This window comes from Lampetra planeri, chromosome 18 (genome assembly GCF_965212315.1).
Source record: "Lampetra planeri chromosome 18, kcLamPlan1.2.h2, whole genome shotgun sequence".
In the NCBI taxonomy this organism is placed as follows: Eukaryota; Metazoa; Chordata; class Hyperoartia; order Petromyzontiformes; family Petromyzontidae; genus Lampetra; species Lampetra planeri.
The window spans coordinates 3,871,114-3,893,732 of record NC_136124.1 but is presented as its reverse complement, the minus strand read 5'-3'; the positions used below and the strand labels follow the sequence as shown (position 1 = coordinate 3,893,732).

General features: G+C 46.7%; 2 protein-coding genes across 12 annotated transcripts in view; one reads left to right on the top strand and one right to left on the bottom strand.

Moving 5' to 3' along the window:
* The window catches only part of LOC144723511 (tetratricopeptide repeat protein 7B-like), a 118,433-nt gene extending 112,486 nt beyond the window's left edge, over positions 1-5,947 (bottom strand). For 2 of the 4 annotated variants that reach the window (XM_078602321.1, XM_078602322.1), the window contains exons 1-3: positions 5,750-5,947; positions 3,128-3,282; positions 611-779 (exon numbers count right to left, since the gene is read on the bottom strand). In XM_078602321.1, coding sequence (XP_078458447.1) covers positions 611-779; positions 3,128-3,282; positions 5,750-5,870 — 445 coding nt within the window. In that variant the 5' untranslated portion in view covers positions 5,871-5,947. The remainder of the gene's footprint in view (positions 1-610; positions 780-3,127; positions 3,283-5,749) is intronic. The other 2 variants (XM_078602323.1, XM_078602324.1) reach the window with 1 other exon arrangement.
* Positions 5,948-16,519: 10,572 nt separating this feature from the next.
* LOC144723508 (SPARC-related modular calcium-binding protein 1-like) overlaps positions 16,520-22,619 on the top strand; it is a 67,720-nt gene continuing 61,620 nt past the window's right edge. For 3 of the 8 annotated variants that reach the window (XM_078602315.1, XM_078602318.1, XM_078602313.1), the window contains exon 1: positions 16,524-17,103. In XM_078602315.1, the coding sequence (XP_078458441.1) occupies positions 17,014-17,103 (90 nt within the window). In that variant the 5' untranslated portion in view covers positions 16,524-17,013. Of the gene's footprint in view, positions 17,104-22,619 lie in introns of all 8 variants that reach the window. The other 5 variants (XM_078602319.1, XM_078602317.1, XM_078602320.1 and 2 more) reach the window with 3 other exon arrangements.

Genomic DNA, 22,619 nt, shown 5'->3' with positions numbered 1-22,619 from the left:
TTAAACATTTACGTTTGTTGGTGGACATTCTCTCAGGTGCTAATTTTGTCCGACGGAAATAAGTGGGAATGGGTAAAGGTAAAGTGAGTATGGCCAACATGAACTAGTCCACCACACAGCACAATCACTTCCTTTCTTCTGCTAGACCCTGGAGTTGCTGTAAACTTGACACACAGCCTTGAAGGTCAGTTCTTACAGTCTCCACTGTGGCTTTCAGTGTCACCCCCAGGTTACCCCTCCAATGCCTGTATCAGTAAACTGTCCTGCATCCTACATACGTGTCCACCCATCACCCATCACAAACTCCTTTTCCTGGTGACAACTACCACACTTTGTAGCCATGTTTTACTGCAGGCTACCAAGTTGTGTAATTGGGAAGAGAAATAATAATTATATGTATTTATTAATTACTGAAAATCCACAGCAACTTACAAAGCTAATATACAAGAGTGTATCGAGACCTAGAATGCGGGAAAGCTGTGCCCACTTAAAACAACGCACATGGGTTTTGCATGATATGATAAGTGTAGAAAAATAAACCGGGGTGGGAAAAAAGTTGGCCAGTGGCGGCAGGGAGACACGGTGCGATGATAGAGGAAGGGGGTGGCACCTCGAATGGCGTAGGCCTCGGCAATGATGCGGATCTTGTAGACGGGCGTGCCGATGAGGGTGAGGTCGTCCAGGCCAGCGCGAACGTACATACCAAGCGCATCCTTGTAAGAGCCCTCCAGGTACAACAGCTTGCCCAGGATGATCATTGCCTCCTGTGTCATCTCGGGCTGGCCAAAGACAGATTCAGGCATGAGACAGGGCCAATCACCCAGAATATGGAGTGGTTTTCGCGAGTTCGGTGAAAGACCTAAGGTCAGATGGTGAGTTTTTGCTCGGACATCTTGAAGGTAACGTGTCTACTGTGCAGCAGCTACAGAAATCTGGCAGAGGACAGAAAGCATTGGCAAAGTGTGGTGGCATCAATGGCTTTGGCTATGATGACATCTTGTGATGAGTCAGAATAGATTTTTAAATCTCGTTTTTACCATCCCATTTGCAATGTTCATCCCGTTTGTCCTGGGTCATCTGTACAAACATGTTCACTCTCATATCCTTAATGTGCATTACTACAAATTTGCCAGAACTGTAAATAATCAAATATCAGGAGTTCGATTTTGTGCATCTATCATGAGCATAATAATCGATTTTAATCAATTATATTTAAAGATCCCTTCAACTACATCTACATTAATGTAAAATATAAATGTGCTTGGTCCTCCACACCTTACTTGATAAATGGTTGGGTTGGCCGATTTCTCTATTGCTTAGTGTCTAGAGTGTTGTAAGTTTTGTAAAGTTAAGTCTACACCCAGCATTGGTCAACGCTTAAGATATTTGTACCCTGTATATTTAGCCTCAAATTTCTCTCACATTTCCAGACGCACGCTGGGATCCGAGTGTGATTCTCAACCACGGTGAACACACAGTGAGCGTGTGGTACATGAACAGGGACCCCCTCTTAACCAAGCAAAGCAAAGTATGGTTAAACAACCACTTTAACCAAAATGGCCTTGCAGCGTTCATCCAGCAGTGGATTGATAAAAGGGCTGTACTGTACATTATATGGTGTGGCAGTGTTTGCATCAATCCAAATTATTGGGCACTTATACAGTACTGCCCCCTTGTGTGCAATGTGATGTACACGCTACATTGGCCACTTTCTGCAGTGCATTAAATCATGAATTCATTTTCTCATTACGCAGTGATAAATGATCCAATAATAATTATGGAATCAGGGCTTATGCATGATAAATGCACAAAGATTCACAATAAATTGTAAAAAAATGTTGATTCAATTGTGTTAGTAAAATGATAGCTTTGTAAAAACGAAATTGACCTCTGCCATTTAAGTGGCCAATAAAGTGACCATTTGAACCTCCGTATGGAATTTATCTTTAAGACCTCGTTTCATAAAGTGTGGTTTGCGGTGAAATTCTAACGAAGCAGTCGTATCAAATGCTATGTTAAAATTGACAGCGTTTGCCACAAAAGCCTCACCTAGTACCGCAACACGATTTTAAGCAAGCCAAGCAAGTATATTGGGTCAACATCCACAATAGTATTGAGTAAGCTAGTTGGTATGTGTTTTTTCCACAATTCCATTTGGATTGTTTTGCATGTGGAAAGACAGGGGAATTCTAAGGAAAATAAAAGTTTACACACAGACTGCATCATATGCTTATGACAAAATCAGCCACAACCTGCCCAATCTCATCAGATCCCAGAAGCTAAGCAAAGTTAAGCCTGGTTAGTGGGAATACCAGCCATGGACTGGGTGGTGGCCAAGAGATATCAGTACAGAAAATTATTCTTGAATATATGTGTGGAGATGAGCATCATCCCTTCATGAGTCGGATTTATCTGCGTATTTTAGCTTCGACCCAAAGCTCATTAAAATGATAACTGGCACAACACTCCAATGCATGGCCCTTTATGAGGGTTTTTTCAAAATAAAAAGTAAAAATATGAGAATTCATCTTACACACCGCTTGTTTTATTTCTGAGTTGTGGGTGTTGTGGTACATTTATTTTTGTTAACTTTTATTGTTCATTATACCTTTAATGATTCACTCCGTTACAATTCGATTGTCAACATTTGGGGTTAAAATTAGATTATCGATTCAGTGTTTTTTTATTGTTACCACGGTCCCAAATGCATTTTCTTATTTGCCTGCGTGTATCACTCGCATACGATCCACTTAATCTGTAAATATGCGCTTACAGACTCAAGCATGCCCCACGAACCGTTGTCGCGTTTGCTACTTGGAACGAGCTCAGCGGTCGCCCTGGTTAATATCGCCTGTGTGCTCACGGTATATACTTACCGTATGCTTCACACTGGACGCTCGGAGGTCCCGTAACAATGTTTAAACGCCGGCCAAATGTGCGCGCGTCATAGTCCCACTTTGATAAATGACTGGCAAATTAATCAATGAGGAACAAAAAATATGCCAGCGTCGCCCCCTGCAAACGGACAAATGCCTATTTGCAATTCGTTGCTGCCTACACCTTGTACTGCACAGGGACAACTGCCATTGGGGGGGGTCCAACGGCCTCGATGCCACCTTTCGGCTACCTTCAGATTGCCCTTGTTAAGGACATCTGTGAGATGTTTCTTGGCCTCCGTGAGCTTGGCCCCTGAAGCCCTGGGCGAGGACCCAGCCTTGAGCGGGAACTCCTTGAGGTGCTGCTCCAGCAGGGCCTCCCCGAGAAAGAGTTCTACTGCATCGTCTGCTCGCACATCGCACAGAGGGCACACCAGCTCACTCTGTTTATCACGATTGCTGAGCACAGGCACAAAATCCCAAAATACTAAGCAACCAGCAACAAACAGCACTTAACGAAGGTGTAGTAGATGCGTTAATACGCTTATTGAACTGAGCAAGGTGATGAGAGGGAATTTCTTGTAAGAGCAGAGGAAACAGGCCGAAAGAGGAGTGTTTTGACCTGAAATACTTAGGGTGGTTAAACACCGAATGGAGGTGTCTGAATGGGTACTTGGAGATGGCATAGTCCTGATATCAATTTACTACTAGATGAGATCACATCCATGTACTCCACCACGCTTGTCAGTATTGGTTGATGAAGGCGGGAAGCAGAGACGTGCGCATAGTACAGTACAATATAATTTGCTGTACTGCCCTCTGCTGACAATGTAGCCCTAAATGGACAACTTATCTGGTTACAAATACCAAGCTTTTAACGATTCACCTCCAGAACAATTGAATGAACTGTCATCATTCGGGGATGTAATTGAATCCCAGAACTACTTATTTTCGTCTTTGTTTTTGGCATCTCATTTTAAATTATAGAAATTCTATTTCCATATAATTTTCACAGTTTTGTTCCCATTAGTCAAACAGTAACATTAGTCTATCATCCACATATGGTTTGCATACATTGCAAATCATGGACTTTCCAATTAACAATTCGATGCAACCATTGTGAGCACAATAATCAATTTATTCAATACTTCGATGGATTATTTCCCTCTTAAAATACCAAAACAATTAATTTAAATTCATTTTTTTAAAAGTCTAAATGCAACCTTATCTCAATACGTTGAATAAAAATAATTTAGATCAAGAAGGGGGGGCTGGGAAAAGATTTCTCGGCAAATAAGATTACTTGTGATCGCATAAATAAAATACTTTTGGAAAAGATACTTTGCATACATAGCCAGAGGGAGAACTTCGTAAGCACAGGCTTGGAACACCCGGCTTAAATATGCCGTGCGAATGAGCAAGGAGGCAGCGCGACACCTCCTGTGGAGTAGAGCTCATCAATGTTACGTCGATGTGCTTGGGCAGGCTTTGTGATTTTTTAAAAAAGGTTGGAACTGGGACAGACATTACCTCTTAAATATATATATTTTTAATGAAAAACGCATTTGTGAAATGTCCCGGACTGTAGGAAAAGAGGGGAGTCTCTGAGGGCAGAGATATCGAAGGTGGAGATGTGTAGATAAGGTAACTCATCGCTTGCAGGGTTATAGGCGTCACCAAAAATAGAAATCAAGACGGTGAGGAGCGCAGTCCAGGAGGAAAGGGCATTGCCAATGTCAAACTAGAAAGGAGGGGAATGACAACAGAAGGCCATGTGTGGTTGGAGGAGGGTGGGAGGGTAGGTCTGGCGGGATTATGGAAGAGCAGGTGTATTGAAACTGAAAACTAAACTAATTTTATTTTACCAGGTAAAGCTCTTTTTCAGAAGCGACCTGGCCACAAACGATGGCTCAACAAAGTGGCTCATCGCGTGGAAATGTATCGCGGCTAAATAACTCTAAATTGAAAAATGTTGAATCTTTCGATGCAGGTAGATTATGATCAGGAATCTACGCTGGATACAAGGGAAAGGTACATAGAACATCATGGAGAGTTCGGCGTGGAAAGTGCTGAAAGGTGGGGCAGATGGAGGATAGGGGGCAGATGGAGGCAAGGGGCAAGTACGTTGAAGAGATGTGCAGGAATGGCAAGCCTCGAGTCGATAGGGCAGCCAATGCAAGCCGGGGGCATGGCACGAGAAGACCGGTAGGGCAGGCAACAGGACAGACAGACCAGTGGTGATGATGACAGGCATGGGATTAGAATGGCAGACCGAGCTAGAAGGACAAGGGATTTGGAGGGACAACGGACTTGGAGAACGACGGCGAATTGGCAATGGCACAGCAAGTTGAGCGGACAGCCTGTGAGACAAGGAGAAGATCTGGCGATGGGACATACAGGCAGATGGAGATCGGGAGGTCAGTGAGACAGACATTAAGACGCGATGTCAAGACAGGGAGGCCGGTCGAATTGTTGTATAAGGAGAGGCACACAGAAGCCGGTTAGACTAACAAGACAGACAGGGGCCGGACATGCAGAGAGGCTGTGTCCACTGGGAAGGAGGCCTGGTGTGTCACAGTGATACACAGAGAGACATGGGGGGGGGGGCAGTCGGAAAATAACAGAGGCAGAGAATGCAAGAAACCAGAGGCCTGTTCGGCTGTCAAGGAGGCAATGTGGACAGAGAAGCTGCTAGGCCAGTCGTACACAAGAGCGACACAGACAGCCGTGAGAGTAACAGAGAGGCCGGTCACACAACACAACAACTCAGACACACACACGGGGAGTTCGAGCATTAGAACACAAACACACACACAGGCCGCAGACAGACATCGCTGGTGGTGGTGGTTGTGGTTTAGTGTACGGGGCTGTACCAGACGCGATGAGTTTCCCTGAGAACTGCTTGACGAGCTCTGGGATTCTGTCCCACTGACACTCGCCACGACAGCGCTCTATCTCCAACTCGAGCCGGGTGCCCGCCTTCCTGGAGGCCATTGTCAAGCCTCCTCCTCCTCCCTCCGCTTCCTCTGGGCTTCTCTCCTCTTCCTCCTCCTGTGTGTGTGTGTGCCCTCCACCCCCTCTCTCGCTCTGTGTGTGTGTCGTGATGTGTGGGGCTTGCGCCCTCTCGCGGATGAGATTCGCAGGTGACATGCCATGGACAGCAAAGCTCACGATGCGAAATGTCGTGATGTGTGGGTCGCACCGGAGGAAATCCGATGAGCTGTCAAGCGCTTTTTCACAGACGTTTGGGAAAATGGGGGGGGGGGGGCAGGCTGGAAAGTTACGACGGTAAAACGATGCGAAAACATGATAGGAGGGCAACGTATGGGAGAGGTGAGTAAATTACTTGGGGAAAAAAATGTTTCACCAGGTAAAGCCCACGCAGATATTAGCTTCTTTTTTTTAAAAAAGCGATCTGGTCATAAATGATAGCTGAACGAAGTGGCTTATCGTGTTGAAATGTATGACAGCTAAAAAAATCATCTAAACGCACGTTTATACATCTGAAGGGAACACCGGAGGAGCCGGAGAAAAAAATCCAGACGAAAGAGACCACGCAAACTCCAAATATACAGCAGGCGTCAGGGTCAGTGATTGAACCCTCGCCTGCCTACCAGGCAAGAAATATAATGTCACAACCACCGTGTCCACCCAGAGTTGTAACAGTTCACCAGATAATTCGTTTTCGCTTCAGGTATTTGTGGAAAACTTATTGTGGAGTTATTTACCACTGATCACGTGAAGCCCTTTTGGTAAACCACTGCTGGATTAATTGACAATACTTCACCAATGCCAATTGATTAGTGCCAGTTGAAATATCACACACCGCTGATGTTGGCCTTGTGCGTATATCAATCGGAGTTGTCAATATATCCTCCATAACTTAATTATAGATTTGAAGTTTTCGTGACTGCAAGAATCCATACAATAAAAATGAAACAACAAAATTTTCATTTTTATTTAATTTAATTGTATTTTACCTACGTGACTTTATCGAATAAAAACAAAGAGTATCCTCCATAACATACAAATATGGGTTACATCTTGAATTCAAATATATACAGTGAACGTAAGTTAGTTTTTTTAAAGCAGTGTACAGTATATAATTAAATTAGAACTGTGGTATGTGAAAGGTTAAGAGTTTGGGGTGATTGTTAATAGTTATGGCTGGCCTTTTTCATTATTTATTGTCCACTCTGTAAATCAAAAACCTATTGTTTGCAATTATAGGGTCACTGGCTCTGTTATTGTATGGTATAACCTTAACCCAAGCTCTTAGTTAAACAAGCCATGCAGGCTATCATTCACCTTCAAAAGTATCATCAATTTATTATCAATGTTAGTTGTGTTTTTTTAAATGAATGTGCACAGATAGAGCATGATTGTATTTCCAGATCAGTAGACGCCACACTCGGCCAAGAATTACGCCTTTCGTTTGCACGTAAACCCCCCCTCTCTCCCCTTACTTTCATGGAACAATTAAATAATGATCGTTTTAAACCCGCCTTTCAAGAGCGTGTGAATTTTGAGACCCCCAGAGCCTTATTATTTCTAGAATCGCTCAGCCAACCCCTCCGCTCTCTTCACTCCAGTCACCCCCCTTCCCCCCATCCTCCAAACACTTCTCTCAAACGCCTGCCAAGCCTCTTCAGTCATAACGATTGCGTCCCGTTTCAGATGCCACCAAGAGGGCCAGCACACACAGTGCCCGTTGTCCAAGTTGTGAAGTAAAAGCGGTCCTTGGTTCCACAGTAAGCGGCTGTGCAAGTTCAGGCTGCGAAACGTTTCTCTTTAAGGACGTGACCTAGATGCTACGTGTTGCCCACTGCTGGCTTTGAAAGACGTTAATTAAAATAGATTAACACTAAAAGATGAGTAGGAAAACAGTATATGTCGCATGTTAGTATATCACACATTGTCAGTGCCCAATTGCAATTTATAAGCTGTATAAAAAATGTTTGGTATTCATAGTTTAACTGAAAAAAAATTGTTCCAAAAAGACAAATAAACTTTCATGATATTACGCATACATCAGATTGAAAACAAATCTTCAGACTAATTGAGAATTTCTGGCTGAACTAGGGACATTATGTACCCAAACTAATAACAGCTACAGTTATGAATCATACACAGTAACTTCCTAACCTATTTGATGGAAACTAATTAAAAATTATGTATATATATATTGTTCTTAGCATACAAACATACAACGGTGTAATTATTTTTTCTTCAAAACTTTATTATATGATCCGCTAAACAGCGCCAATCTATCATTTGCAAGTGCTGTATGTAAATATGCCCGTGGATGAAAGACACACACAACAAATGTAACAATCACACAAGTTAACAAGTTAACAATAGCGTCTCCCCCCCCCCCCCACCACTACCCAATCACTCCCGCCTCGGCGTGTCATCTTGGGTGCACTCTGCCGCCCTACGATGGGTACCCTCTTAGTTATTCCACCTCTACAGGGGGGCAAGCGAACACCTGCACCCCCACCCCAACCCCTCCTCACCGCCCCACCCGGCCCCCATCAACCCAAGACGGCCAATGCCCCCCCCCCCATCCATCCATCCATACGTATACCTCCCACAACCCTTCGCTTCTCCCCTCTTTTTTTTGTGTTTCGTTGCTGAATACAAAAATGCTGGTGGGGGTGGTGGTGGTGGTGGGGGGAGTTCATGCGGCGGTCGCAGCCTTTCATGGGCTGCTCAATACGGCGTGAATGTGCAATTACCCGGCCAAACAAGAGCGCCTAGCCGGACCCCGGTGCGGCGAATGCTGACGCCTCGTAATGGGAAGAATAATTCCTTGTGACAATCTGTAAACAGTCGGAGGCGGTGAAAGACGCAGGTGTGGGGGACAGAAAGGGGCGATCTTTTCAGCCGCCGTCTCCTCGGGCCCCCCACCCACCCCGTATGGAGAGGGCTTATTTTGAGAGACTGGTGCTCCCTCCGTCCGAGGGATTTCAATGAGAACTCTGCTAACTATACTCGCAGCAGACTTTCGTGAACATGTGTTCTTTTCTTCCGCGGTGGGAAAAAAATATATCTACGCCCGCGAGTTTGGTGGAAAGAGTCGTGGTGGTCGTAAGATGCGAAGAAAAATGTTTTAACGAGTTGGCCGTTGTGAAATTAATTAAAGAAAATAATGTTTTGTGATGACACGTTCTTCCCCTCAACAGCTTAAGAAAGTTTTCGTGACTAATTTGTGGTATAAAACCTATTAAGTTCTATCGCTCTTGCTACTTGATTCAACTTATGAAATTAAGTTTTACAAAACTGAGTTTCAGATTCCTTAAGTATGTAGTTTAACTTCTTTCGCACCGTACGTAACCAACCATGCTAATCGGAGGTGCTTATGACATTGTCAGCAAGATTTTTGCTGCAATTGTAAACGTCAAATTACATCTATGTATTCAAAATAACCTCGGCTTCGATACAATATGTTCAGTGGGAAAACATGACTTCATATTTATGAGAAGATACTGTAGGAAATGATACACACTGATTTTTATTTAAGCTAATAGTCTTACTTTTAAGTCCCGTCTATCATAATTATCCATTTACACTTGTAATAAAAATAATAAGTTCAATGTACATACAACGACATGTGTAAATATATAAAATAGAAGATAAGTACTGAACATAAATGCAAATGTGTAATTACCCAGTCATGCAAACCTTTTATTGCTGAATATGACGGATTACATTTTTGATATTTCCATTATATCTCCGCAAAGTTTAAAACATGTTTGTGATACTGCATTTGCAGAAGTCCAAAGGCACAATAAAAAAAAAACCTCAAACACACATTCGTTAATGGCATTGCCCTAAAAAGGAAAAGAACATATAATAGGCGTCACTTCAAATGTTGTCCCTCCTCCTTAGCACATAGATCAAATCTGTGGCCTATTGTGTTTTCTTCCTTTTTGGACAATTTGCAAACGATAACTTGAATACCCACGCATGGAACATTGGGTGTTAATTGCAATGAAAAGGCAAGCAGAGCCGCTGCGTCCGCTGTTCACCGTGCACTCAAATGGCCCTAAGGAGACCTTACAAAGGGTCTGAGCCTTAATCTGCCGGGCTTGGAGAGGAAACTGTAACAACCCTCTGGGGGTATTGACCTCCCTTGAGGGCTCTTGACAGGAACCTTGTGGAGACGGTACCTTATAACCTGCACTTAACCTGGCCCAAAGCTGACTTCTTCGTGGTCTATGTATCCCCAGGTATCACCTGTATCTCATTAGGATACATGTTAGAGGACAGTGTCTGCAGCATTAAGATCAATTCGCCAGATAATGCCAATGTCGCCATTGTACCCAACATGCACGTATGTTGCCCGTCGTGCTATGTATTGTATTCACATTTGTATGAATGTATGTTGAACTTATTTCGTACGTAGTCAACTGTGCTAATCGGAGGTGCTAAGCGGCATTTGGAAGTTCCACAAATCAGGCAACCTCACAGTCAAATTTCAAAATAAATTTCATAATAATTTATAAGATTTGGTAGTCGTGCCATTATTATAGCACGTGTCTATCGTGAAGGCGATAGACACGTGCTATAATAATAATTTGTGGGTAATTTTTTTGAGTTTGGAAAACTTGGACCATGACGCACAATAACTTCCTCATGACGGACACTAACCTCCTTAATTTCAGGTGATGTCAGAGGATCTTTTAATGTCCACTGTCAGCAGGTAACATACCACCCGCAGTAGAAACAGGATGGCCTGCCGGATTCGAACGGCGAACGTCTGCAACAAGCTGTCGAACGCAGTACCGCTGTGCCACGTCGCTACCCACAATAATGCATATGTGGTGTGTTTTTTCCGGAAATTATCAGCAGTTTTAGAATATATTACTTTCTTTGTTGAATAAGTGAATGTTTTCAAGCTGAAATGGCCATGGTGGAGGGGAAGCACGTGACCGGCTTAGATATTTTAGAGTTTTTGGCTGCTATACATTTCCGCGTGATGATAAGCCACTTCGTTGAGCTATGATTTGTGGCCAGGTCGATCCTAGAAAAATAGCTATACAGCTCAGTGGGCCTTGCCTGGTAAAATAAAAAAAGATAGTTTAGTTTTTTAAATGTCACTAACCACTGGTGTCAGACGTGGCCGGGAATACAACTCAGGTGACTGACCTCACAGGACGATGCGCCTATCACTGTGCAACTGCTCCATCCATTTTTAGTGTCTCGGGCGAATTATCTGTTACACCGAATCAACATGATACAATCAAGCAATCCAGCATATGGGCCTGAATCATCCATTGTTACACCACCTGGCCGATAAAGGTCAAGTTAACATTGTATATACTGTATCTGGGGATCATTCAAGGAAATAGGTACCAATACATCATTGTCACTTTGTAATGAATTTGACAAGTGATATCTGACAAGGACCCTTGAACTAATTCGAGAATAGGTTGAAATGCTACACTGATCAAAGAGAAATACAGGTCGGGAGAAGCTTATGATTTTTTTACGAATAAAATGGCATTATATCCACGATAGAGTGATGAGATCTGGCTCAGATACGATTATAGTTTGCTCAGGAAATCATCACGGGATCTGAAAATGGCTTCAGGAGGACCAAACTTGGCATATTTATCTACTTTTCTTGAGCAATTTAATATTGTTTGCATGCTAGAACGCCCACAAAATATCCAAATAAGGCACTCAACAGGCAGAACGCTCATCTTCTTGGTTCTTTCGGTAAAGTCACGTAGAAGGGAAGTAATAAAATAATAAAAATAAAACATAATAAGGAAAAAAAATATATAATAATAGGTGGGGCTTCCAACACACGGGTTGATGTGCTGCTGAAACAGTAATACATTTAGCTCCCGTTTGAGTCACATTACATTTGTGTGTTCACTGGCTGGCTGTGTCGGGTGGAGGAGGAGAGTTTACGACACGACCTAACCCCAATAAGAAACCAATTATGAATAAACGCATCGCTCGTTCGTTCGCACGAGCGATGACATATGGTAACAAAAACTTGTCGCACGTCTTGGGCTGGGTTACGCGAGAGAGAGAGAGCCTGTCGTCTTATACCTGCAGGCAAAGACATCGGCGTCGTATCTAGGGAAACATGCGTTTATATTATTTAGATTATTTTCTGCTATGAATTTACATGTGATAAGCCACTTCCGTTGAGCTATCATTTGTGGCCAGGTCGATTCTGAAAAATAAGCGAATAGCTCAGTGGGCTTTACCTGGTAAGAAAATTTAAAGTTTAGTTTTATTTTAATATATATATTTTTGAAAGTGGTTTGTTTACCTTTCCTATGATTTGCACTCCTATCGTGTTTTCGTCATTAGTATTAGTATTATTTGTAGTTGTTGTAACGTTCTGACCCGCCCCTACTGGACATCTGGGACAAAATCGCTTCATAGCTCATCGGATTCCTCCTGCAGTATAAATAAATATTCCGATTCTAAGTCTCACAATATACGCGTCACAAAAAGTCAGAACCCCCCCCTCAAATATGACGTCGCAAAGCTCTGCCCCCCCCCCCAAAAAAAATAAAACATGCTTCAAATCGCTTTAAACTATTGTCATTGTAGTGCGTATTTAATGTGCCGCTGCACTCTGATGTTGTAGGAGAAAACATTTATTAAAAAGTCTATTTAATTGAGTAGAACGTGTTGTGTATATTTGTTTAAAGTTGCGCATTTTTACGTGACGGCACATTTCTAACCCCCCCCCCCCCCTCGTCACACATCGTCACAAATGTCTGAATGTCTGACCCCCCCCCCCAGGTGCGTGACGTCATTTATGGACGGCCCCAAAGCGCGGGGGTTCTCGTCCTGGGCTCGGTGCCGCTCGAGAAAAGGGCCCTCGGGCAAGCGCACTCCAGACGTGACGGCAACTCAGAGGCGGATTTAAAAAAAGTAATATAAAAAAAAATAAACACGCTTTAATGAAATGTACCGTACTATTAATGGAAGAACTCCACGACTCCAGGAAGTGGCCCCGAATTTTGCTATAACATAAGGGGACTTGGTCAATTACAACCAACGTCAGTTTATCGTGGACAATTAGACCCAAGCCGAAACATCACATATAAAAAATATATATTTTTAATATATGTTTTACATGATTTATGATAGAATATAGTATTGTCATCAGTATGGCATAAGTATACCAAGTTTGCAGTCGCTACCACATTTGGAAGTGGGTTAAAATTGAGTTACAAGATTTGACGATACAACAACAACGACAACAAAAACAGACAGAGTGAGTTAAATAAAATCGTGTAATAATAACAATAAAAAATATCCAGCGTGGCCTCTTGACCGTTCTGCTCGCACGAGGCCAACAACGTCGACGGGCAGCCGCAGTTGTTTTCTTGCACACGATGCATCAGTCAGAGCCTCACTCGGACCGAGGCATTGCTAACACAAGGAGAGCCTCGGTGAGTCTCGTGCTAATTGTGTCAGGAAGGTGGTGCAGCTCGCTGGCTAGCCAGCGACGATTGCCGGACGACCAAATCATCCGGAACGCGCCCGAACTCGTCAGTTCTCGGAAGCTAAGCAGGTTTGAGCATGGCTCGTGCTAAAATTCGGCGACCACTATACACAGAACGGGCGCTGTACGCTTCTGCGGGCTTGTATGTTGCACTTCTATCGCACCGTACGTAGCCAAAAGAAGTGTGGGGGAAGGATAACAAACTACAATGTCCACAGAGGGCCCAGCACCAAGAGGCATCGCTGCACCATGACGATGCTTCAACGTCTAAGCTCCTCGCCTGCATTGGCGTGGCGAGGCATGTTCAAATAAACCCCACGCCATGCATGGTCGTGGGGCTGATCTCATCCAGTCGTGAATAGATTTTAATAATAATAAAATAGTTCTAAAGTTGTAATGCATGCACGTCCAAGAAGCTTCGCAGGCGCGGCACATCGTTGGCAAAATGTTAACTACCTCGCCTGGTCTACAGGAGGTCGTGGGTTGGATCCCGCCGACCTTGACGCCTGCTGTCTATTTGGAGTTTGCACTTTCTCCCCGTGGTCGCGTGGATTTTTCTCCGAGGCCTCCGGGGTTTTCCCTCCACATTTTCTAAACATGAGTGGAGCGTACCTTGCCTGCTATAAATGCCCAGGTCATAAGCCACTTCGTTTAGCTATCATTTGTGGCCAGGTCGCTTCTGAAAAAATAACTCCGCAGCTCAGTGAGCCTTACCTGGTAAAATAAAAAATATATAGTTGAGTTCATAGTTGTCTCGTTTAAATCACAGACGAGCTGGAAGGCAACCCGAACCGGCACTACCAACAACTGCCAGAAGTCTGTGGCCCTAACTTGGGACGTTTGGCGAAACCCATTAACGTGGGAGGACATTGGCTCACCCGGAGAAAACCCACGCCTACGAGAGGCAAAAAACGCCATCTGTTCCATCTGTACTCGTCCGCTATGATAGAATCCACGTTTGCTCTACCGCCGTCTCATGGCAAGCCAGGGTATGGCACCTCGAGTTTTGCAACAATGTTGCGATCCCACCAACTCCTCCGCCTCCACGGCGGTGGTTCTGCAGGCGTGCTCAGCAGCCACCACCTTTACCAGGGGCTGTACACCGGTTGGGATGTGTGACCAACGTCCCCATATCGAGCACTGGCCACTGAGTAGAACATCGTATTTGATTTACTTTCATTTTACAAAGTAAGGCCCACTGAGCTCTATTTTTCAGAAGCGACTTGGCCACAATTTATAACTCAACGAAGTGGCTTATCACGTGGAGATTTCTAGAAGCCAAATACTCTAAACGCACGTTGATTGTAAACGTGGAGGGGGGGAAAGCCGTAGGACCCGGAGAAAAATCTCCGTGACCACCAGTACTCGAAAAACCTAAAGTACTGTATATACGAGCCAAACCGCTGCACACCAAAATCGCCGTACACATTAAGAGATGGACAACCTACTTGCTGCACTACACCATGCGGCGAACTTTATTTGCTTTTAAAGTGTGGACGTCCCAAGCTCATGGTCTCAGTGTGATTCGCCAACCCTGTTAATAAAGCGCACGCCGTGGAGCTCAACGCAGGCAGACTGCGTGTACACGTCTTGGGAAATCGCCTGATGAAGGTGGTTGTTGAAATCACCAGCGACACGTGACGGAACTCAAATTGTCGTGGGGTGACCCTCCAACACACCGCCGGTGTGCTGAAGTAGTCACCAATTGGCACGTTTTGTTTACGTGACAAACCCTGAATGATTGGCTGTGTCGGGTGGTGGTGGGTTAACGACACATTTATATTTACGCGATCTAACCCCCCCCCCCCCTTTATTAATTATGAATGCAAAAACAATGAGTTTTTGCAAGAGCTTCATCGCCATCTCCTGGCCACCTCACTGGTGGTCAAGAGATGGCGGTGCAGCAACAGGATTAAGCCTCGGTTGTAAAGAGACGCGCATTATATAAAAACGTACGCACTTCACTGAATCGATCCGTACGTAGTATTATCCTGTGAAATGTGTGGTGGCTTTTGCTGCAGGTTCTCTTGGTTTGCGCTCGGTACAAGAAGTCAGCCACTCACTCATGGAGCTGCCGAGTTCGTCCGAGTCAGTGGCGTGACCACATTATCAGCTCGGGGGGGGGGGGGGGCGGAGGGGGTGGGTGCAGCAATCGGTCGTTAAATTAAAATGAAACGCGGAAGGGACACGACATTATTTTCATCGAAACTAATTGAAACCGTTAATTCTAGATTTGAAGCTTTCGTGACTGCAATGATTCATACTCTTAGTTATTTCGGTAAAGTCACGTAGGTAAAAAATGAAATGAAAATTAATAAAAATAAAACAATAAAATGACGACGTTTCGGAGGCAACACAGGCTTCCGTCTTCAGGTGAAACTGTCACAGCAAAGTTTCACCTGAAGACGGAAGCTTGTGTTGCCTCCGAAACGTCGTGATTTTATTGTTTTATTTTTATTAATTTTAATTTCATTTTTTACCTACGTGACTTTACCGAAAGAACTAAGAGTATAATTGAAACTGTGTTTTAAATAAGCGCGTTGTTCTCTTACACCGTTGTTGACAAGATATCTCGTGGTGGTTGTCGACGGGGGCCCAGCTCGTAGATTTGGCCACCGTGGGACGTGAAGGCGGACCAGGGCACCCCCTGACCTCCACGCGAGCAACGCCACTGCCAGCGGAGCAGGACCCTCCAAAATAAAAAGAGAGAGCCTAGAGACTCGTGAGCGAGACTCCGTCGAGTTAAATCAAAGAAATGAGTCGCATAACGAATATCCATGAAGTTGTTCGGCAATGCTATCCGCATATTTTCTACAAATATTAAACAAAAACACACCACTTCGTTTGTGTTGAGTCAAGTTATTGGCTGTTTTGGACCCGGAATTGGCAGGAATTGAAATCGGGTGTCCAAGATAGTATAAGACGACAAGCGCTCCATCAGACTCAGCAACCACCCTCCCTCCCACGCATCCCCTCTCCGCACCCCAACCATAACCCTCTCGCCCACCCATCCCCTCTCCGCACCACCCTAACCCCAACTGTGTAGCCCCTCGCTTATTCTCTGTTAAATCCCTCTCTACCCCCACGTATCTCCACGTTCCGTACCAAACTCTCGACCATAACCCCCCCACTACCACTTCCCCGAATTCAGCCACCCTCCCCCCCTCCTCCCAAACCATCCCTCCACCCCCCCAGTTCCATCCCACATCTCTCCCACCCCTACCCCTACCAGAGCGCCGCGAAGGGTCACTCCGCTCCAATATAGAAGCGCCGTGGCAGCGTTCGTACCGCACCCTTCTGCGGCGCGTCCGAGCCGTGCAGAAGAACCCAGCATCGCTGCCGACATCAATTAAATAAATAAATCTGCTGCGACTTCCAGGCCAGTCCCCCCCATCCCCCCACAATCATTTAAAATAAATACTCCCACCCCGCCAGCTACATATCCGACTTAACTCGAGCGCAGGCGAATGTGTTAATTAAGCCATTCATTGCAAAGCCGTCCGGCCAAAGTGAGAGCTCGCGGGTCTCGGGAAGAGGAGAAGGAGGAGGAGCGCATTTGACCGTGGCACTCACGAGCGGCCACCTAAATCAGGGGCGTTGGGGCTCGACGACTTCGCTTGCTGCACCACGGCCCCCCCTGCGAGCTCCGCGGCGATGGTCAAAGGGACGTTTCTGATCGTGCTTCAGTACGCGATGCTGTGCACCCTGCTGCCGCAGTGTCCAGCGCAGAAAGCGGGGCTCAGGGTAAGTTCGCGCGAGATGACTTATGTTATTACCGTTGATCACTATCTACGCGACGAGCGTGTCGCTCACCCCTTCACCCGCGTGTGACACCGTCGCTTGCGAGTTATGTCTGAATCTCAGCTGGGTTTCCTCCCCGTCTACGATGGTCTCAGCGTTTTAATGACTACAGTACCTGGTGCGGTGTGTAAAGTGTCAGTCCCCGGGGAGATAAAGGCGTCCAAGACTTAATAGGTGCTCGGACAGCACTCGTCTGTGTCAGGATATGTGGGGGATCTTTGTTTTTGTCTGTGTCACTGTCGCAGTGTGTGCGTCTGTGTGTGCGCCTGTCTGATCCCGTAGTGTAGCGGTGAGCGCGCTGTGCTTGACACCCGGCGACCCGAGTTTGTTTTCCGCTGACTGTCAACACACCAGTGAAGATTAGTTGAACCGATCCTGAGTCTCCCCTAGGTCGACTCAGCCTCAAATGAGTACCTGGTGCTGTGTGTGTAAACAGCGCTACTGGGGAGACAAAGACGGTCGTGCGTAGTGCTGGCCACCCACCCCCTCGTGTGCCGTGCCGGCCTTCATAGGTGCTCGCTAACAGCACTTGCCCCAACAGCCTGTGAAGCCTTTACTGGGGGTCTTTGTCTTTTGTGTCTGTACGTACCTCTGTGAGCGTCTATGCCAGACTGCCTATCGATGCGCGCATGTGTGTGTGTGTGTGTAAGGGTATCATCGGTGGCGCAGTGGTTCCTGCACTGAGCTAAGATTCCGGTTCTCTGAGTTGAACTCCCAGCCATGGATAACATCTGTGGCAATTGATATCTGAACCGGCCATGGGCCTCCTCTAGGTCGACGTAGCCTTAAATACATACCCAGTGCGTTGTGTATACTTTATAAAGGCGGCCGGACGTGCTGCTGGCCACCCACCCCCATTGTGTGCCGGGCCGGCCTTAATAGGTGCTCGCTAACAGCACATGCCCCAACCGCCTGCTGAAGGCTTTATGTGGAACCTTTAATTGCGCATGTGTGTCTTTGTGTCATTTTATAATTGGTGGAAAAAGTGGTTCTTGTACCGCTTAAGAATTCCGGCGAACTGGGTCCAATTCCTCGTCACGAACAAATAAGTGGCAAGCGGCATCCGAACCGGCTACGGCATCCCCTAGGTCGACTCAGCATTAAATGAGTACAACTGCGGCCGGGCATGATGATGGCCACACCACATCATACTGACCTCAATTCGGGGCATGCTCCTTAAGATGACTTGGGAGCAGTCAATGAGAGAGTCCAATAAAAGACTCCACGGGGATGAGTTATTTTGTCTTTCACGTGTGCATGTGTGTAAAGTGCATGGTCAGCGTATCCAACGTTTCGCGCACATCACTGCACTGCAAACTCAGCTGTATGAGCTCGCATCCTGGCCACGGTACAACATCAATGAGATTTTTATTATGTTTTATTTTTATTATTTTATTACTTCCCTTCTACGTTACTTTACCGAAAGAACCAAGAAGATGAAACATCAATGAGAATTAGATCCTGAACTCGACGTAGGCCTTTCTCGCTGGAGGTCGATTCAGCCTAAAATGACTATCTGTATATGATGAACATCAGTAGCTCTGGGGAGACAAAGGCGGACGGGACGTTCGTGTGCATGGCCACCCCACCGACTCTGTGTGCTGCGTTGACCTTAATAGGCATTCGCTAACAGCACTTACCCAGGAGGACTATGGGAGAACGTCGGGTTCGATTTGCGCGTGATTATCGTCCTAGACATTGACGCCGAGTACAGCCACGCTGTTGGAATTTTGGATCGAAATCAATTGACATGCAAATTAGGTGGCCACACATAACGAATTGGGCCGCGGCAGAGCGCTAATTGCCTTGGCCGATTCCGCAACGGCACAATTTGCCATTCGTCGGGGTTCGAATCATCGCGGAGTGCGTGTGTCGGTGAGTGTCCATCAAAAACTGGCGTGTCCGCGGTCATTCGCGCGGTCACGTCTCCATTGTGTGCGTGAGTGATGTGCACGAATGTGTCCCGCGGAATATGGATTCGATGTGCTTGAACGAGAGCGCACGATTTTGGAGATCTGTCCAGCCGCGTAATTGCAGGGGCATTACTCGTGTAATAATAAATAAATATTTCCCGCACCTCCGATTAGCACGGTTGGCTACGTACGGTGCGAAAGAAGCTCAACATACATACATATAAACGACAACACACCGCCATTTCGGCACTGAGTGGCGGTGATGTCACCACGACGATTGTGCCAGGCTCGGTGCACTTCGATGCCTCGTGAAGATTGGAAGGTTAGCAGGCAGGAGGTCATGGGACAGACCCAGTTGCCATGGTTTAACTGACGGAGATGACTGGTAGATGCGCCAACTGTGCTCCCCACTGTGGCACGCACATGTAATAATCTATGTTTATTCAATAGGAATTTCCGGCCCTTTGTCAAACCACTTCTGGGTGGAGGGCCTCCACTCTCCACGCCGGGTTTGGTCATGATAATTTGTCTAACCATACTTCACCACGGTAGTTTGCGCAGGTTGGTGAATGAGGCACCCGGGATATTACTCGCCACTGATGCTAGCCCTGAATGGAAATCAAACTCACGTGGCCCAAAGTTCCGCTTTTCGAGAGAAACCATAAAAATTAGCATCACTTGCTCGCTCACTCACTCACTCACCCACAATCGGCTACGTGAATGTATTAGATGTCATCTTAGCATTTGATAAACAAATATAGATGCTCAGTCAACAATGCTGCTGCGATCAGCAACTTCATACGCTGCCTACAAACGCTCCACGTGGTACGACTGTGTTCTGAAGCCATTCACTCGGCTCCATCTCTGCGTGATCATCTCGTCTTGCTATGAAGCAGCTGTATTTGCTTGCCCCTTTTACAAGTGTGCAAAGCCACCGCACCCCGCGTGATATTCAACAAATACAGCATCGTTTATTTGATATCCTATATGCATTTAGTGCCACGTGCGTGCGTGTTTGGATGTATGGGGAGCGTTAGTGTAGTGGTTAGCGCACTGCACTATAAACCTTGCCCACCCGAGTGCAATTCCCGCTCTCGGCCAACATCGGTGGCGAATATATATGTATCGGTTTTGGGTTTTTTCTAGGTCGACTCAACCTCAAATGAGTAGCTGGTATGGTGTGTAAACACGAGCACTGGGGAGACAAAGACGACCGGTGGCTGGGCGTGGTGCTAGCCACCCACCTCCTCATGTGCGGTGTTAACCTTCATCGGAGCTACCTGCTGACGCCACTTGCTTCCAACAGTCTGTTGATGCTATTAGAGGTATCTTTGTTTTTGAATGAAGGTTCCAAAATTGGTTCGCATATCACTCGCCCACTGATGTTCGCCGTAGCAGGGAATCAAAGGCAGGTAGCTGGGTTCACAACACAATGCATGACCACTGCTCCACGCTGTGTTGGTTTATCGTGTGGTTCATGACAGGGCTTGCACGCAAAATTAAATGATCATTTTCCAGTCTCTGGTACCAAACCGTTACTTGAAGATCGTCATTCATTTCAAAGTAGGTTTCAACGACCACCACTGTGATTCGTCATTCGTGTTTTGGGCTAAATAATGTGGGTATAACACACGAATTAGACCGGAAAGTGGGCACAAGACAGAGGAAAGTGGACAAAAATGATGACATGTGCAGTGGACACCTACGGCTTATCTGCCCATGGATCGTGATGATGATGATGAGACGGGTTTAGTCCACGGTGACTACACAACAGTAGAGGGAAAGTCTGACAGCCAAGTACATTTTATTTTTGGTTAAACACGTGACGCTTTAAATATTTCCCGCATTTTCTGGAGAGAGAAAACAAATATCTGCCACTCAAAGCGCCATCACGTTCGCCCAGTCTTCTCTGTACAGGTAGCGTGCATCGACTGCCGCCAAATGCTCCACGCGTGCGTCATTCTCTATGTGCTCACTCGCCCCACCGCGTGGATGTACGGCGTAGCGTGCGTGTGTGTGATGTGCGTGTGTGTGATTCGCGTGTGTGTGATGCGCGCGTGTGTGTGATGCGCGTGTGTGTGTGATACGCGCGTGTGTGAGTGATGCGCGCGTGTGTGTGTAATGCGCGTGTGTGTGTGATGCGCGCGTGTGTGTGTGTGATGCGCGCGTGTGTGTGATGCGCGTGTGTGTGTGATGCACGTGTGTGTGTGTGTGTGATGCGCACCAGCCTAGCCTGGGTCAGCCTCTGGCAGTCTTCTTCATTGCGAGGGCCCGCGGGTCACCTGCCGCCCCCGGTGGCCTTTAGTGCGGCCCCTGACGGCGCGTCCCCCCGACAGTGCACACACAGCGATGTCTCATCGGCGAAAGTGGCACCCCCTCTGAAAATTGAGTGAAGGACACGAACCCAACGGGGACCCGCTCGCTTCCCCCAGTGCTCGTGGAAAAGCGCCAACAGAACCGCACGTTGCGTGCGTATGTTGAACTTCTTTCGCACCGTATGTATCTGACCGTGCTAATGGGAGGTGCGGGGGGAAGGGCACACGAAACTAAACACAAGAAAGCAGTTCCAAAGAAGCGAGTTCGCAATTACGCGCGCCAGCTCTGTGACCTGGCACCTCGTGTCAGTCGGGGTGATGTTGCAGGTGGGGTCATGGGCCAATGGTGCCCTCTCCACAACGAACTACCAACAAGCACACAAACAAATATCTCGCTCACCTACACAACTCACAACGCACAACACCACCACCACCACCACCACCATGACGACCACCGCATCTACACCCCCCAACGAATTACCACCAACTACAACATCGCTAACCATCACCACCACCGCCACCAGCCTCGAACATCCAACTCTCACCACCATCCACGAAGTCAACAATTAACCACCATCTACCAACCATCAGCATCGCCAATCACAACCCTACTCCCAGCAAAAAAAAAACATCCCTCGTGTAGCCTTCTTTTAGAGACCGTAGGGGCAAGTGCTGTCAGCCAGCATCTATGAAAGCAGTCACAACACGCGATGGGGGTGGGTGACCAGCACCACGCTCGGCCGCCTTTGTCTCCCTAGTGGCGATGTGTACACATTTCACCCAGGTTACTCGATCTAGGGGATATTCGCCACTGATGGTGGCCGTGAGCGAGAGGATTGGAACTCGGGCCTGCCAGGTTCGTAGCGCAGTGCGCTAACCACGACACCACCGCTCCCCCCCCCCACCGTGCCACCCGCACCCCCTGCTCGGTGCTCAGAGGGCACACACGGCGCTCATTCAGCGCAGGGACAGAAACCCGAGCCCCCCTCCCTCCCTCCTCCTCCTGCTGCTGCTGCTGCTCCTCTCTCACTCGTGCCGTTTGTGCCCCAAATGCAGCAGCGAGGGAGGCAGCCAGACACGGGGGCACGTTTCTCACAGTGTCCTGTGTGTGTGTGCGTACCTATGAATGCGTGTGTACGTAGGGGAGCGGTGGCACAGCGGTTAGCGCGCTGCGCTAAGAACCCGGCGACCCGAGTTCGGTTCCCGCTTACGGCAACACATCAGTAACGAT